Source organism: Vombatus ursinus, unplaced genomic scaffold (assembly GCF_900497805.2).
Source record: "Vombatus ursinus unplaced genomic scaffold, bare-nosed wombat genome assembly UNPS02005659.1, whole genome shotgun sequence".
Classification (NCBI taxonomy): domain Eukaryota; kingdom Metazoa; phylum Chordata; class Mammalia; order Diprotodontia; family Vombatidae; genus Vombatus; species Vombatus ursinus.
In genome coordinates this window covers 8,286,695-8,301,299 of record NW_020945437.1, presented here as the reverse complement: position 1 = coordinate 8,301,299, position 14,605 = coordinate 8,286,695, and the positions used below count along the sequence as shown (strand labels likewise).

Sequence of the window (14,605 nt, the reverse complement as noted above, 5' to 3'; positions counted from 1 at the left end):
GGAGATTCCGGAGAGAACAGTCTTATGAAAACCCAGAGAGGATAAGAGTGTCCAGGAACAGAGAGTGACCAACAGTGTCAAGTGCTGCAGACAGAGTAAGAAGGATGACTGACAAAAAGCCATTGGATTTGGTAATTCTTTTTGGTTCATTGGTAACTTTGAAGATTTCTCAATTGAGTGATAAGGTCAGAAGCTAGACTGCAAAAGGTCGAGAAGTGAGGAGAAAGGAAGTAGGAACAAGCAGTATAGAGAGCTTTTTTTTAAAGGAGTTTGGCTGTCGAAAAGAGATACGTATGAAAGGTTGGGGGAATGGCAGGGTCAAAGTGAATGTTTTTAAGGATGAAAGAGACTTGGATTTATTTCTAGATAGAAGAGGAGGAATAAAATTCTTAAGTGAATAAGTTACATAGAGGAGATGAAAATTTTGAACATTACCCCTGATATATACAAGTACCTTGTCAAGGAACAAGAATTACAAGGTTGTCCAAAGTTGTTACTAAACATTACAATTATGTATATTCTGATTTTCAAAACCTGCTTTTCTAGGCTTATTAAATATTACTCCACTCTGTGTACTCTACCATCAGGCCAAACTGGCCTCTTTTCTGTTCCTCATCTACAATCCTTCACTTTCCATCTCCATGCCTTTACATTGGTTATACCCCAGGACTATAACAGACTCCTTCTTTGCCTCTGTCTCTGGGGGTCTGAGGTTTCCTTCAAGATTCAGCTTAAACATCACTTTCTGAATAAGGCCATTCCTAGTTCCTCCCTTCCCCAGGTGCTACTGCCTCTCTCCTGTCCCCAGTTGTCTTATAACTGATTTTTTTGTGTTTGGTGTATGCTTATAGATGTGTATGTTGTCTTTCCTCTCCTTCCTATTAGAATGTAAGCTTCTTGAGGGCAAGAACTGTTTCATTTTTGTATTTGTGTCACCAGAGCCTAGTACTTTGCCTGCCACAAAGAATGTGCTTTATAAATTCTTGTTAATTGATTTATTGGGTGCTATTTATATAGACCCAATGTATGACCTAGGTAAAATTTGTCCTTACTGCCCTATTTTTTGTCATCAGCATCATCATCAAGATTTATCTTGTACCTAGATTACTAAAGCAATCTCTTGTATTCCTCTTTTGATTTTGCTATATCCATTTATCCTAAAGTTAACAATATCCTTTTCTGAACCAAGGCACCAATTCTTCCTTATTCACTGTGGAGACTGATCAAAACTGGTAAGCTAAATATTCCCATTCCTGGGAAATGAGAAAGTTCACGTTCATACAAATGCTCTCTTGAAGACATCAACATTAAGTAAAATAGTCCCTCGGTATTTAAAAATTTTCAGTCCCTGCTTATTTGACATGAAACCTGTGTCAAATTCCCAGTGGTAGAAAAGGGGTTAATGACAAGGTGGTACCACCTGGGGGAGTCCAGTAGCAGAGGAATCTAGTTCAGTTCAAACAAGCATTTCTGAAATGTTACTGTGAGCCTGGCACTATACTAGGCTCTGGTGATACAGGGACAAAAATGAGTCTGCTCTGAAGGAGCTTGTGTGCAACTAGGGGGTGAGAGATAAATAAATATATGTATATTTATTCATATATTTAAAAGTAATTGGTGGGGGGGAGCACTTGCAAATGGAAGAATTTCTCTGGACTTTGGTTTTCTCCTATGAAAAATGGGGATAGTGGTGGTGTTGTTCAGTTATTTTCAGTGATGTCCAACTCTTTGTGACCCCGTGTGAGGTGGTCTTGGCAAAGATGCCAGAATGGTTTGCCATTTTCTTCTCTAGCTCATTTTACAGATAAGGAAACTGAGGCAACTAGAGTCAAGTGACTTATCCAGGGTCACAGAGCTAGTAAGTGTCTGAGGTCATATTGGAGCTCAAGGAGATGAGTCTTCCTGATTCCAGGTCAGGCACTCTGTCTACTATGCCACCTCCTGTCTTTCAGGGTTGCTGTGAGAAAAGCAGTTTACAAGCTTTGCATAAAGCTTTGATAAAATGTGAATTGCTATTAAACATTTAATGGAAATTTCTCTTTTATGAAATTGATGCAATTTGTAAGGGACATTGAATTTGAATTATAATATTGAGGATTTGAGTTGTTCAAAAGATGGAGGACCTGGTGAGTATCCATTTTACAGATTTGTTCCATTTCACAGAGTGCAGCTCATTTCTAGTTTTATGAATATTGGCTGGGAGAGTTGGGTGCTTTATGCAAACCTGACTCCCACTTGTTCTTCTATGGAGAGATTATTTAAAAAGCAAAGGAAGCTGACTCACAGCTGTCCAATGGGATTCGAAGCGTTGCCGTTTTTTAAGGACAAATAGCTATTAATCTGGAGAGGATTCTTTTCCACAGACTAATGTAGCCCACATTCCTCTCAGGGCAAAGCCAAATCTAAATTGAGCCATGATCATTGTACCTCCCCTCGGTTGAGGGAGGATTATCTTTGAGAGGTTGGTGAGCTTTCCAACTGCGTTTCTCTAGTCATGCCATGTTAGTGGTTTCAACGGTCAGGTTGCTTTTCTGTGTATGTTTGTGTTGGCCGAAAATGGTAATGTGGTCAATGTGATCATACAGTATTATAGATGTTAAGTCACTTCAAAGGGTCCTGCCGCCTTGGCTGTGTTGCTTTGGTTAAGGTGTGTTTGTATTTATAGGAGACTGGGAAAATGGAAAGTAATTTTCTTAGCTTGTGCTGAAATATAATTCTTCCCTTCAGGGGTACAATAGTAATAGCTGACATTTGTTTAGCACTTTCAGGTTTGCAAAGCACTGGAAGTAATCTATTTTATTTGACCCTCACAGCAACCATCTGAAATAAGTAGAACATTACTTCGCTTTAGAGACAGAGGAAACTGGCTTCTGAAGAGGCTAAGTAGTCAGCTAATAAGTGTTGGTGGTGCTAGAACCTGTTAGAACCCAGGTCTTTCCTGCCTCCAAGTCTAACACTATACATCTACTGAGAATGGTCATGGACTAGGGCACTCTGTTCAAGAGATTGAAGTTGGGGGAGGGGAGAGGTAACTAATCAATTTGGACAAAAGAAATGCTTAAAGAACACACTGCACATCAAATACGCTGTCAGGAAGATGCTTCTCATATTGGAAAGAAGGGAGCAGATTGGACTAGATGGAATGAAGAGCCTTAGAATGAGAAGACAGGTATACGGAGCTCATCGTTGGCTTCCATGAATTCGAGTCACCAGGTCCGAACTATATTTTATACCATAGTATGGAAAGAATATATAAACAGGATTGCTGAACTGTTGCTGGTAATCATTGCAGAATCATGGAGAAACAGGAGTGGTGCTGTAGACCTGGAAACCAGGAAACATCTCACATTTCAAAAAGCAGATGAAGGCAAGATCTGGATGAAGATTCAGGAAAGGAGACCAAGAAAGAGTGGTCAGATAGGTAGAAGGCAAACCAGGGGAGCTCAGTGTCATGAAAGCTTAGATCAGGGGTAGGAAACCTGCAGCCTCGAGGTCACATGTGGCTGTCGAGGTCTTCAAGTGTGGCCCTTTGACTGACTCCAAATTTGGATTCCCCACACCTGGCTTAGACAGAAGAGAGTGTCAAGTAGAAGAGGATGATTGACAGTGTCACAGGCTACACAGAAAAAAAGAGAAAGATTAGTATTGAGAAAAGGCCATTAGATTTGGGAATGGAGATTATTGATAACTTTGGAGAGAGCAGTTTCAACAGAATGATGAGGTCAGAATCCAGACTACAGAGAGTTAAGGAGCAAGTGAGACATGGACTATAAATAGCCTTCTCAAAGATTTTAGCCATGAAATAAATGTGGGAATGATATAAGATGATAGTTAGCCAGGATGGACAGATCCAATGAGGGTTTTTCTTTTTCTTTCTTTCTTTCTTTTTTTTTTTTGAAGGCATGTAGAGAGATCTACCCTAGCAAGGAGAAGGGCCACCTCTTTTTTAAAATTAATTAATTTTTGGTTTTTGGTATTCACTTTTATAAGATTTTTGAGTTCTAAATTCGCCCCCCCCCAAGACAGCATGCAATCTGATGTAGGCTACGCATGTATGATCATAGTAAACATCTTTCTACATTAGTCGTGTTATGAAAGAAGAATCAGAACAAAAGGGAAAAATCACAAGAAATAAAAAAAAAAGAGAAAATAGTATGCTTCGATCTGCATTCAGACTCCATAGTGCTTTCTCTAGATGTGGATAGCATTTTCCATCATGAGTCTTTTGGAGTTGTCTGAAATCCTTGTATTGCTGAGAAGAGCCAAGTCTAACAAAGCCGGTCATTGAACGATGTTGCTGTTACTGTGTATAATGTTCTCCTGGTTCTGCTCACTTCACTCAGAATCAGTTCACGTAAGTCTTTCCAGGTTTTTCTGAAATCTGCCTGTTCATCATTTCTTTATAGCACAATAGCATTTCATTACATTCATATGCCACAAGTTGTTCAGCCGTTCCTCAATTGATGGGCATCCTCTCAATTTACAATTCTTAGCCCACCACAAAAAGCTGGTATAAATATTTTTGTACATGTGGGTCCTGATCCCTTTCTTATGATCTCTTTGGGATACAGACTTAGTAGTGGTATTGCTGGATCAAAGGGTATGCACAGTTTTATAGTGAAGGGCCACCTCTTCCTGTCAGATGGAGTAAAGGAGGAGATCATAGCAGAAGATGTCTGAGTGATATGAGATGAGGTGGTGAGAAGAGGGAGCTCTTGGTGGATGGCTTCAGTTTTTTCAGTGCAATAAGAGGCAGAGTTCTCAGCTAAGAGGAAGGTGAGGGATAAGGTTTGGAAAGATTTGGTAGTGATTGTGATAGTGAATCAATTAGGGAGGTATAAAAGGATTTTCTTGTCATACTGAGGGCCTCTTTGAGATTACATATCATAAATTTGTAATTAGAAATTTGTAATGGACACAGTCAGCATGGTTTTGTGATTAACTGCAACTTGAGTCCATCTTCCATTTAGCTATCAAATTGATCTCCCTGAGGCACAGTGAGTCTGACAGTGTCACCCCTCTCCTTCATTCAATAAACTCCAGTAGCTCACTATTACCCCTTGGTTTTTAAAGCCCTTTGCTGCCTGGCACCTTTCTACCTTTCCAGTCTTCTTACAGGTCGCTCTCTTCTATGTATTCTGCCCACTGTTTTGAGAAGAAGATACTCCATTTCCCAGCTCCACATTTTCACTTGGTGTCCCTAATCCCCGGAATTCTTTTCTTCCTCATCTATATTTCCTGGATTCCTTCAAATCCCAGCTAAAATCCCACCTTCTGCAAGAAGCCTTTTCTGATCCCCCTTTCTGCTGATTATCTCAAATTTATCCTCTGTATATTTTTTTATGACAACAGTTTTCCATGTTGTCTTATCCCCTTATTAGACTGTGAGCTCCTTGAGAGTAGAAGCTTTTTTTGTTTGGCCCCTCTTTGGATCCCCAGCACTTAGCACTGTGCCTGGAACATAATAAGTGCTTTGTACATACTTGTTGATTTGACTTGTATTGACATGCAATATGAAGGGCAGCATGGTATAGTAATGGCAAGAGAATGGTGCAGTCAGATAACCTGAACTCTAGTTCTGAATTTGTTATTTATTAGATGCATAAGCTTAAGTAAGTCACTTAATTTATCTGACTCTCAGTCTTCTTGTCTTTAAAACGGTCATAATTTTCCATTGACAACTAATCTACCTCACAGGCTATTGTAAGTAAACCAGACAGCATGGTAGGTACAGTAAACATGGCTTATTGTTATTTTTTCCCTACCTCATGGTAGGTGGTTGTTAGAAGGTGCTTTGTAAACTGTGAAATGCTACAGAAATATCAATTATTATTATTTATATTTTGTGTTCATTATAAAGGAGGCCATAGAAAGGCATTTTCCAGATCAGTATAAAGAATATTATTTTAGCAAATTAAACTGTCCAATAATAGATGTTAATGAGTTCTGGTGTCACTGTTGTATTAAAAGAACTAGAGGAAAAGACCTCCAGCAATATTTGGTAGGTCATCTATGAATGCAGGAAGGCACGGACCAGAATGACACTGGATAAGAAGGGAGAAAAGGGAGAACATTCATTTATTAGTCACTTACTATGTATTAGGCCCCATGTTATATTTTATAGATATCTCATTTACAGGCATGGATGAATTTTGATCTGCACTGGTAGAGTCATGTCTATATTTGATGCTATCACAAATTCATCAAAATATCATAGTACCAAAATAAAGATTATGAACAAGAGAAGCAGTATTTAAAAGGGATAAATAAATGTAAAGTTCTACCCTTGGGCTCAAAAAATGAACTACACAAGTCCTGGATGTGGGCAGCAAGGTTAGAAAGCAGTTCATGTGAAAAAGATGAATCAGTAATATTAGGTTGCGTGAAAGACATTTGTTGAGTTGTTTCAGTTGTATCTGACTCTTTATGACCCCATTTGGGGTTTTCTTGGCAGGGATCCTGGCATGGTTTGCTATTTCCTCCTTCCGCTCATTTTACAGATGAGAAACTGAGGCAATCAGGGTTAAGTAACTTGCCCAGGGTAACACAGGTAGTAAGTATCTGAGGACAGATTTGAATTTAGAAGATGAGTCTTCCTGACTCCAGGCCAGGCACTCTACCCATTACACCACCTAGCTATGCTGAAAGAAGCATTGTGGTCAGAAATAAGGAGATTAGTTGCTCTGTCCTGATCATTCCACATCTGGAGGAATTGGAGAGAGTGACCAAGATGGGTGAGTGCACTATAGTCATGTCACATGAGGAACAGTGGGAGGAGCTTGGGATGCTTAACCCAGAGAATAGAGGGCTTGGGGCAGGAGAATAGGATGTGATTGCTGTCTTGAGATATGGAAAAGGGTGTTCTTTTGGAGAGTGATTAAATATGTCCTGTTTGACTTTCTGGGCAGAACTAGGAATAATGGGTGGACATCACAGGCAGGCACATTTTGGCTCAATAAAAAAATTCTATGTCCTAATAATTAGACTGGTCTATAAATGAAATAGCTTCTTCAGTGACGAAGGGGGTGGGTGGGCAGAGGGTGGGGCTCTGTCAGTGGAGTTCTTCAAGTAAAGGCTGGAGGATGACTTGTGAAAATACTGATGGTGACGTTCCTGTGCCAGGGTTAGGTTGGACTTCACTAAATGACCTCCAAAATCCTTTCCAATCATGTAATTCTCTGCAGAAGTTTGCTTTCCATCAGAATGCAAAGAAATAAATATTCAGCGCAGAGGAGAGATTGTATTCAAGAGAAACTGATGATCTGTTTCATCTTTCTAGATTAAAATCACCAGGTTCTCCGAAACCAGATATGGACACGAAGCTGAAAACTGCTATCGTCCCACTTTGCCAGGGCCACGTAAAAGCAGGACAGGTAGCATATTTAAAACCAAGCTAACAACATGATTCTCCTTAGTATCTCCTTTCTGCTTTTCAAAGAGAGTGCTATGATTATTTTCTTTCTATTATTAGGTTTTAGATGAGATGCCTCAGACAATAGGCACAAAAACTGAGCCAATAATTTGAGTTACTAATTCACAGACCCTGCTATTCCTTTTCTGTGTCATCACATATTAATTGCTGGATGTGTGACTCCTAAATAATTAAACCCAAAATATTTTGTGGCCCCATGTGAAAAATAAATTTCATTATTGGCAATTGTCACCAGTAAGTAGTTTTCTTCCATAAAATGTGTTTGGGGACCACAAACCTTTTGAGAGCTTGCAAAACTACTGGTTGTATGAAGGGGAGGAGGAATGAAAGGCTGTGACTTCAATATCTTTTTCAATATGCTTTTTTAGGAGATGTGCTATGTATGCTTACAACGAGCCCAACGCAATGTGCCAGTATACTGCAGCGAAGAGAGGAAAAGGAAGGAAATAGAAGACAACCGGATCATACAGCAATATCAAATGCTAAAAGACCAGGAGGCCCTCTATAAACATCAGGTATCCCAGGGCAGCTAGGTGGCACAGTTGTTAGAGGGCTGGGCTTGGAGTTGGAAAGACTAATTTTCATGAGTTCAAATCTGGCCTCGGACATTTTGAGTCACTTAACTCTGTTTGCCTTAGTTTCTTCATCTGTAAAATGAGCTGGAGAAGAAAATGGCAAACCTCTCCAGTATCTTTGCCAAGAAAACCCAAATGGGGTCACGAAAAGTCAGATACAACTGAAAGGACTCAACAACAATTGCAGACTAGTTAATCTCAAAAGTCCCTTCTTGCTCTAAAAGAATTCCAAAGCTATGATTCAGAATAGGTTTAGATGTATAAGGTGCCCATGCCATTCCCTACCCTCACTTATCTTTGCATATTTAACACCTACTCATCTTTCCTGGTTCAGTTAAAGTGCTATCTTCTCCATGAAGCCTTCTGTGTTTTCCCTCACAAAATTCATCTTTGTTCCACTTATTCCCGATAACACTTTCTTTATGAGTCTCTGATGTACTTATCACATTCTATTTTTATAGTCTTTTTTGTACACCTACATATATATGTATATACACATAAATATATGTATTCTTTCCCTGTAGATTGTAAGCTTCTTGAGGGTAGGGATTGAATTTTTCATATACTGAAGTCAAACTCCATACAACTTTTTAGACTCTGCTTTTTTCTTTTTCTTTTTTTTTCTTTTGGAAAATCAGGGTAATATTTGCTTTCTTTTATCCTGCAGTACATCTCCCCTCCTCCATGATATTTCAAAGATCACTGACAGGAGATCAACAATCGTATCAGCAATTAAAAAGAAAAGTAATGGAGGATGTAGTTCATGGGGGCCATATGATTTAAATTCATCAAGGGCTGTTAGGTGCTCCTTTTAACTTTTTATCAGTGTGGCATAGTGACTAAAGTACTGGCCACGAAACCAGAAAGACCCCATTTAAGTCCTGCCCCTGACACATGGGCAAGTCACTTAACCTCTCTGTGTTCCAGGTAACTTTCTAGTTTGCAGAGAAGGTGCTGACCTGCATTGGTAGAGGGAATTTTCTTCCTCAGGTATTCCCTATATGAATGAAATTACAGGCTAGCCCCTATACACCATGCCCTTAGATAACCTTAATTATCAACTACCTACTGACCCTTTTTGTTTTCTCCCTTTCCAGCCCAAAGCCCATTCTTCATGGCAGATGAAATAGATGCAAAATATTGAGTAGCTCTCCCTTCTCTCTTTTTTGGGTTACCAACATTCCATCTCTTGAAGTAATGGTCCCTTTCCATCTTTGATTCTCCAGTAGTGATATAGCTAAAAGCTCCTTTTTGTTATCTTTAACTTTCTTCATTAGCCTTAGCTCATCTGAGCTTTATCACTATTAATTTTCTGAATCTCAATTCTTTCATCCAGTTGCCTATCTCTTTCAGCTTTGTGCCATCTGAAGATCATACCAGCTATATCTTTATCCAAGTCACTGACAAAAAGTAGAAACAAAAAGTAGGAATGGGTTTTAAACACAGACCTGTGTAGCTAGCACTCCACTAAGAGACTTCCTTCCAGATTGAGATCATTTCATTAATCGACACTCTCTGAGCTCAGTCGTAAAGTCACCTAGCTCTACAACTGTCTACCTCGTCCACAGAAATATTGTTAGAGAATTTTCAAAATGCCTCACTATGTCCCTAGTGGTCACCTAATTTACCAGTCTAATAATAAGAATGTCAAAAAAGGAAATGAAGTTAATCTGTCATATTTGCTCTTATTGACCTAGTTAAAACTTGTCACAATTGCCTCCTTTTAAAAATTGATCACAAAATATCCCACAAAGAAGCAGCTGTAGGGTTTTGTCCAGAATCAATGTCTTCTAGGGCTTTTATCTTCCAATAAGAAGACCAACCTGTACCTTGTAGGTTCTTAGTGCTTATTTGCCTCAGGAAAAAAGCACAAAACATTGTACAACATCTGCTAGTCACTAGAATCATTCACTTGCTCTCAGTACCTGTTGAAGTGGAGATCATTAGTTATTTAGGTTTTCCTTGAATATTGCTATTTCCACAGTAAACTGCCTGACTGTTACACCTGTTCATGGTGCCTGGGAGTCTATCAATGGAGACTTTCCTCATTATTTGCCTTCACTTAGCCTAAATACTAAATAATCAGTAATTAGACTCTTATAAAGCTCCTAATGCAAACTGCAGTCTGCAACTGTAAAAGATATTCCTTGCTGAAGGAATTCTGAACCCCCAATCTTTTCCTTCCTCTCTCCTTTTCTCTGTCTTTTCCTGTTGTTCAGCACCAGCTGGATATATATTTTCAATGCTGTTATTTTATCATTCTTCTTCTTCCAATGCTGAATACAGTAGGTATTTAATAATTGCTTAATTAAATTCAGAAGAGAATATTTCTGGTTACTTATGGTGTCATTTTAATGGGCTATAACTGTTTCTAAAAGACAGGCTTTTGCTGAACATTGGTTGCTCAGAGAGTTGCCTTTTTTCAGATTCATATTTCAGAACATATTTCTTTTTTCTTTAATAGGCTAAAAACTTGGCCATTCGAGAACAAAATCAGAAAAATGCTGCATATAATCTTGGAGTTGCCGAAGCTATCAGAAGCCACAGGATTGAGAAACCTGAGTTTTATGTAAGTATTCTTTTTCCCTCACTTCCTCCTCTTTTCTTCCCTTTACTTCTTATACGCTTCTCTTTCTCCTTTTCCCTTCCCTTTTAATTTGTGCCTCTCTTCCCTTGGTTTCATTTTCTACTCATTTCTCACAGGAAAATCTGAGCTCAAATCACTCTTCTGACACTTCCTAGTCATGTGACCATGGGCACGTCACCTAACCTCTCTGAGCCTGAGTTTAAAAAAAAAATTTTTTTTAAATTTTGCCTCAGTTACTTCATCTGAAAAATGAGGATAATAGTTCCTGTAGTATGTATCTCCCCAGGTGGTTATGTGGATGTTATGAGTGTCCAATGATATACTTTTATCCTTCTCCTCATCATTCTTACATTCCTTGCTATAGTTTTTGTTGTTATGTCTGAATGCCAGAGATGCTGTGGTTCAAAGTTAGTGCTTTTATTTTTTGTGAGTTGGAGTGTCAGCTGGTCTTTCATTCCTTTTGAGTTCCTATATTTCTATACCATAATGTTTTTTACAGAACAGGGTTTTGCCCAAGCAATCTGCAGTAATAAATTAGACTGTTATATTAAGGCCTGCTAATCCTGTTTACTATTTACTGATATCCAATGCAACCCTTTCTTTGTGATGAAGCTCGGACACTGTTTAGTATGAACATTTTGGGGCAGTGTCACTTTCTCGCAAGTATGACCAACTAACAATTGGGTATGGCTTCTACCTTGGAGGTGAGATAGACTTAAAATTGGTTGCTTTGGAGGAAATTGAAGAATGATGTTGTCAGCCAGTCGGCTTCCTGAGATTCTTACATAGAGAGAATTTCCTCCTATCTTGAAGAAAACAAGACAGAGTGTCTTGAATAGAAGAATGCTCTTTGGCTGATGGTTTTTAGGACCAGGACATATATTACAATAACATTATTCCTGGTCAATTCTGAGGCAAACTCAATATCCATTTTTATTGCCTGTTTTAGAAAAATTTACTGATGGAAGAGCATTATATTCATCATGCCCTGATTCACTCACATTTTATTGTAATGGAAAGAAGTTGGGTTTAAAGTCAAAAGATGTGTTATTTACCTCCTTTGGACCTTGGACAAGTTATTCCTTAGTCTCCTCATTTATAAACTAATAATGGCATTAGATTAAATTATCTTTAAGGTCTCTTTCAAATTCAAATCTCTGATTCAATGAACTTAAGACTTTTAAAGATCTCATGAAAGTATTAAAAGCAGTGACATCACAGGCAAAGTGATATCAGTCACTGTGTAGAGATTTAAATTTCACAAAAGAAGGCAACAGTATAGTAAGGATATTACTACTTATATCCCAGAGCTGACCCACATGTCCCAACAATTTGGTTTTTTTTCAGTAGATGTCCTGTAGGATTATGTTGGAAGTAGAAATTGTGATGAAACATTTGTGCTTCTTGATAGATCCAAATTTGAGATTTATCACCTCTCAAGAGAAGTTAAAAAAAATGTTGTCTGTCACATGCAGGCAGAGCCAATTCAACAGAATTCAGGAAATGCACTTTCTACCATATTTATAAATAACTAGAGATAGAGGTAGATTTATAGATATGCCAACCCGTAGCTCAGGCTGCAGATGCCCAGCTTGCAGATTCAAGGATAAGGAATAATGACTCTGTAAGAAGGGGTGCCTTGAGGCATGCCATTTCAGAATCTATCAGAGAGGAACTCGAGAACTGTAATAGTTTCCTGTATACTTACAAACAGGTTGTCTTGATTATTCACACAACAGAAAATAAACCACAGAATTGTATCATATTAATAGTTAATGGCAAAAAAAGGTAGTTAAGGCAAGGTGCTTCAGAATATTGCAGTATTTGTCACAGTACTCAGAAAAGGCTTTGAGTGCAGTGTGGAATTTTGACTCTAGTGGGTCAACATACTGAGATATTTATATGGATCTGAGGAAGATTGTGCGACTATTTGATAAATTCAACAAATATTAAGTGCCTGCTCTGTACATGACACTATGATAAGTTCTCAGATACAAAGACAAAAAATAGTCCCTGACTTCAAGGGACTTATATTTTTGTTGTTGTTGTTGTAGTTGAGTCATTTTTTTCAGTTGTGACTGACTCTTTGTGTCCCCATTTGGGGATTTCTTGACAAAGATACTGAAGTAGTTTGCCACTTCCTTCTCCAGCTCATTTTACAGATGAGGAAACTGAGGCAAATGGGGTTAAGTGACTTGTCCAGGGTTACACAGCTAGTAAGTGTCTGAAGCCAGATTTGAACTCAGTAAGATGAGTTCTTCCTGACTCCAGGCCTGGTGCTCTATTCACTGCACCAAGTCTACCCTTCAACAAGGTATCTCCTGGGCAAAGCTAAAAATGTACAAGGGTCATTGGAAGAAAGAACAACAAAGATAACTTTGTTTCATGACCCTTTGATTATTAATATTAAACAGAGAGGTGTATGCTTTTCAAAGATGTTTGTCACTGCCATGGAGAATATCCGGTGAAGATTCTAATATTGAAACGGGACTCATTTTAGATGGTAAGGTCCTTCATCTTATGCTGTTGTAGATGACATTGTACTGATTTTATCTTGCTACGGAGCATTGAAGAGCCTCCTAAATAAGATCCGTAATCAAAGGAGATTGTCTTAACTACCCACTCAGAAAAAAAAATCAGTGGAATGAAGAATGCCTGTCTTTCCAGATCTAGGGTATACAACTGATCTATAGTGTGTTATGCAGAGTGCATGGTGTAGTGGATAGAGAGCTGTCCTTGAAGTTAGGACACATAATACCTGTGTCCTTGGCTAAGTCACTTACACTTTTAGTTCTTCAGGCAGCTCTCTTACGACTATAAATTGAAGAGAAGGTGTCAACCTACATTAGGAAAGAAATTCCTCCCTAGTTAGCTTTCCATACCAATGAAATCACATGTCAAGATCCTATTCCTATGACATGCAGGGAAATGGACAAATTCTAGGGTTTATCCATCAATAATTATATATATATATCTTTGTTCAGAAAGAGGAGAATGGGTTAGGTATATTTGGGGAAATTGGATAATGCTTTACTGATCTCACACTTCTCCCTGAACCAAATGAGCATATATATTTTTTCTTGTCACATTACATATTTTATTTTTTCCAATTACATGTGAAAACAATTTTTACATTCATTTTGAAAAAGTTTGAGTTCCAAATTTTCTCCCACTCACCCCCCCCATCAAAGAGTCAAGCAACTTGATATAGGTTATAAATGTGCAGTCATGTAAAATATATTTCCATATTAGTGTCATGAAAGAAAACACAAACCAAACCTCCACCCCAAGAAAAAAAACGTAAAAAAAAGTATGCTTCTGCATTCAGAATCCACCAGTTCTTCCTCTGAAGTTAGATAGCATTTTTCCATCATTAGTCTTTTGGAATTGTCTTAGATCATTGTCTTGCTAAGAATAGCTAAGTCATTTACAGTTGATCATCATACAATATTGCTGTTACTGTGTACAATGTTCTCCTGATTCGACTCACTTCACTTTGCACCAGTTCATTTAAGTCTTCTTAGGTTTTTCTGAAAACATTACCCTCATCATTTCTTATAATCATAATAATATGCCACAATTTGTTCAGTCATTCCTCAGTTGATGGACATCCTCTCAATTTCCAATTCTTTGCCACCACAAAAAGAGCTTCCATAAATATTTGTGTACAATTGGGTCCTTTTCCCATTTTTGTGATCTCTTTGGGATATAGACCTAGAAATGGTGTTGCTGGGTCAAAGGGTATGCAATGCCCATATTTTTAATGCCAATATTATTCTAGTGATTATTTTATAGATGCAAGTCAAAGAGTAGCATAGTATCCAAAGAACTGAAATTAAGAATCACCCAAAGGAAAATGAAGAGGAATATACAAAGTAGATATGAACAGGCTATAATATATTATGAAAAATTTCATGGGAAAAGAGGTATAAAAGATAGTGTCAGAGAAATGTATGGTTAAAAAAAATGGTTTAATGACATAGAGTAGGGAATGACTGATGGACAGCCTAC

General features: G+C 38.2%; 1 protein-coding gene across 1 annotated transcript in view; it reads left to right on the top strand.

Moving 5' to 3' along the window:
* CCDC81 (coiled-coil domain containing 81) overlaps window positions 1-14,605 on the top strand; it is a 71,176-nt gene that overhangs the window by 40,138 nt on the left and 16,433 nt on the right. Inside the window, exons 8-10 of the mRNA XM_027848295.1 lie at window positions 7,280-7,373; window positions 7,801-7,947; window positions 10,472-10,576. Coding sequence (XP_027704096.1) covers window positions 7,280-7,373; window positions 7,801-7,947; window positions 10,472-10,576 — 346 coding nt within the window. The remainder of the gene's footprint in view (window positions 1-7,279; window positions 7,374-7,800; window positions 7,948-10,471; window positions 10,577-14,605) is intronic.